The 2624-nt window shown below is 65.9% G+C and overlaps 1 protein-coding gene across 1 annotated transcript; it reads left to right on the forward strand.

Annotated features, from left to right (window-relative positions):
* The first annotated feature begins 225 nt into the window (after positions 1 to 225).
* LY6L (lymphocyte antigen 6 family member L) lies at positions 226 to 1875 on the forward strand. Its single transcript, XM_057737018.1, has 3 exons — positions 226 to 298; positions 431 to 547; positions 1421 to 1875. Exons 1-3 carry the CDS (start codon positions 226 to 228, stop codon positions 1645 to 1647), a joined length of 417 nt encoding a protein of 138 aa, XP_057593001.1. The 3' UTR covers positions 1648 to 1875.
* Positions 1876 to 2624: the final 749 nt, after the last annotated feature.

Consider the following 2624-nt stretch of genomic DNA (forward strand, 5'->3'; position numbering starts at 1 on the left):
CACCCAGCCCCTTCCTGGGCGCGGGAGGGAAGGTGCAGGAGGAGGGGTCGGGCTGGGAGGGGGGTCCCGTGAGAACCGGGATCTCATTGGCCCCGAGTGAGGAGGGTCCAGGGCAGAGAGATGGAGGGGATGGGCGGGTGCGACTCGGGGAGCTCTGGGCAAAGCCTCCTTCCCTGCTCCTCCGCCCCCCCACCCCACCCCCGCAAGGCTGAGCTGTCTGGCGTCATGCCGGGGCTGGTTCTAGTCCTGTGGGCTCTGCTGGTGTCTTCGGACTGTGCTGGCGGAGCCACTGAGCCAGGTAAGGGCAGCCCTCTGGGCTGCGGGGGCCTGCGGGGGTTCCGGGGGGCGGCGGGCACGTCCCCAGGGGTGGAGGCCCTTTGCACTGGGCGGGTGCGCCGAGCCCTCCACCGCGGCCGGTGCTGCCCCACAGGTGAGAACCTGAGCTGCTACCAGTGCTTCAAAGTCACGAGCGGGCAGCTTTGCAAGCCCACCGCATGCGCCTCCACCGATCGGGTCTGCATCTCCCACGCGGTGATCGTCACCCTGAGTGAGTCCCTGGCCAGCGCGCAAGGGGCCTTTCAGGGACTCGACGCTGGGTCCCCGGGGGTCTCTGCAGGGAGGTGATGAAGGCTCCCTTCAGGGGCCCCCTCTCCTGCGCCGACCTTTGCCTGATCCCAGCCCCGAGCAGGGGGCAGAAGGAGGCAGCTGCTCAAGGTTGAGCCCTGGGGGCTGCGGGAGGAGGTTGGCCTGTCCCTTTCCTTCCTTCTGGTTATCCTGAGCCGCGTGCCTATGACGTGACGTGATGCAGTGCGTACAGTTGTCATATAACACAATATAATAAGGTTCAGTGTCGTGAGATAACTGGCACACAGCAGATACAGCAAAGAAACAAACGAACACAGCACAAGCACAGCACAGCACGGCGCGACCCACGACGACCTTTTCTGCTACAGCTTGGGTTGTTTTGAGTGTTCTGCTTCCCTCCAGTGCGTCCTCCCGGGGTCTCTGCGTGGCTCTAAGGGAAGCGGGGCGGGGGGCGGGAGCCGAGGCGGGGGGCAGCGGGCCCGCTGGTCACCATCCCTCTTCTCTCTGCTCTGCTCCCCCATCTCCCTGGGGCTCCAGGCCCCTGGCCGCCCGGGTGTCCAGGCCGTGTGTGGTTTCAAGGAAGAGCCCCATCCAGGGCCAGCAGTCCTGAACCCTGTCTTTGCTGTGACCTTGAAGGTGACCCTGGGCAGCTGCACTCGCACTGCTGTGCAAGGCCTGGCCCGTGAAAGGGTCAGGAGAAGGTATCTGGTAGCTGTTTCAGGGCCAACAATCCTCCGGCCCTGAGGTTTTTTCTCTGGCCTTTGCTGCCCACATGGAGGGCACCCCCACCCCCAGGCTCTTCCTCTTCCTGGACGCTGTCTCCTCTTCTGCACAGGATTACGGACGGGGATTTTGCTCAGCAAGCGCTGTGCTCCCAGGTGCCCCAACACCAACATGCAGCTTGAGTGGTCGCCGGGCCCCGGGGTGCTCAGAAAGGTCACCAGGCAGTGCTGCTCCGGGTCACTCTGCAACAGGGCGCCCCCCCTGCAGGAGGGTCCCTGGGCCCTTCCAAAGGGGCTCCTGCTGCCCCTGGGCCTCGGCCTTCTCTGGGTCCTGCTGTGAGCACCTTCCCCTCAGCCCCAAAGCCCACCCTGTCCTCCCACCTCTGTCTTGCCCCCATCGCTCTCAAGACCCTGGGTGGGATGTTCCCCTCAGGGGTGGTAGGAGGTATCGTCACCTTGCCCTGGGCCCGGCCACCTCTCCTGTCCCCAGCAGGGGCCCTTCGCTCACACAGCCTGGGATTGTAGTCCCCGTCTGGGGCTGGGGGGTCCATGGGGGAAGGAATGGGCGTTTCTCACTTTGGGGTAACAGCCCCTGCCCTGAACAGAAGGTCCAGGCCCCTGTGTCAGGCAAGAAGGGCCCGGCAAGGCCAGCGGGCGGCTGAGCCCTGGCTCTGGCTCTGACCGGCTCTGTGGTCTCGGCCCCTCCACGCCCACTGTCCTGGCCTTCTGTCCCTGGCCCAGGCGGAGTCCTGCAGAGACCATGACCTTCACTCCTTCCAGAGACAATAAAGTTGTTGCTTGACCACACCGCCTCCTGCTTCTTCCTCGCCTCTGCCTGTTGTGCCCAGACTGCAGTCCTCTGGCCAGCCCTCAGCAGACGCTGCGGTTGTGCTCTGTCCGTGGCCGGAGTGGGGGACAGAGCTGCCCATCTGGGCTACAGCCAACGGCTCTGGGGACAGGACCAGCCCTGGGCAGGAAGGAATCAGTCACAGGCTCAGGTCCAGGCCCTGAGGAGGGCCCTCTGGCCAGCGGTGGAGGTGGAGGGTGGGAGTCTGGGGCACGCGACCGGGGTCAGTGGTGCCCGCCTAGGGCAGTGGGGTGGAGAGATGCGGGGGACGGCGGGGCGGTGGGGTGAATGGGACCCACGCTCGGTGCGCAGTGGGGTTGGACAGGGTGGGGGCTGCTGGAAGGCCTGGAGGTGCCCACGATGGCGCCACGCCTGGCTTGGGGGAGGGTCACCCAGGAGAGGGGCACAGGGGAGGAGCAGGTGGGGACAAGCGGAACTGCTGACAAGCTCATGGCTGTCCCGGCTGCTCT

This window comes from Hippopotamus amphibius, chromosome 5 (genome assembly GCF_030028045.1).
Source record: "Hippopotamus amphibius kiboko isolate mHipAmp2 chromosome 5, mHipAmp2.hap2, whole genome shotgun sequence".
Classification (NCBI taxonomy): Eukaryota; Metazoa; Chordata; class Mammalia; order Artiodactyla; family Hippopotamidae; genus Hippopotamus; species Hippopotamus amphibius.

What these genes read in the sequence shown, in the direction of transcription:
- LY6L (XM_057737018.1), top strand. Translation starts at nt 226, where the DNA reads ATGCCGGGGCTGGTTCTAGTCCTGTGGGCTCTGCTGGTGTCTTCGGAC. An exon ending in TGGCGGAGCCACTGAGCCAG is followed by an intron (nt 299 to 430) that starts GTAAGGGCAGCC and finishes GCTGCCCCACAG; the next exon opens with GTGAGAACCTGAGCTGCTAC. An exon ending in CGCGGTGATCGTCACCCTGA is followed by an intron (nt 548 to 1,420) that starts GTGAGTCCCTGG and finishes TCTTCTGCACAG; the next exon opens with GATTACGGACGGGGATTTTG.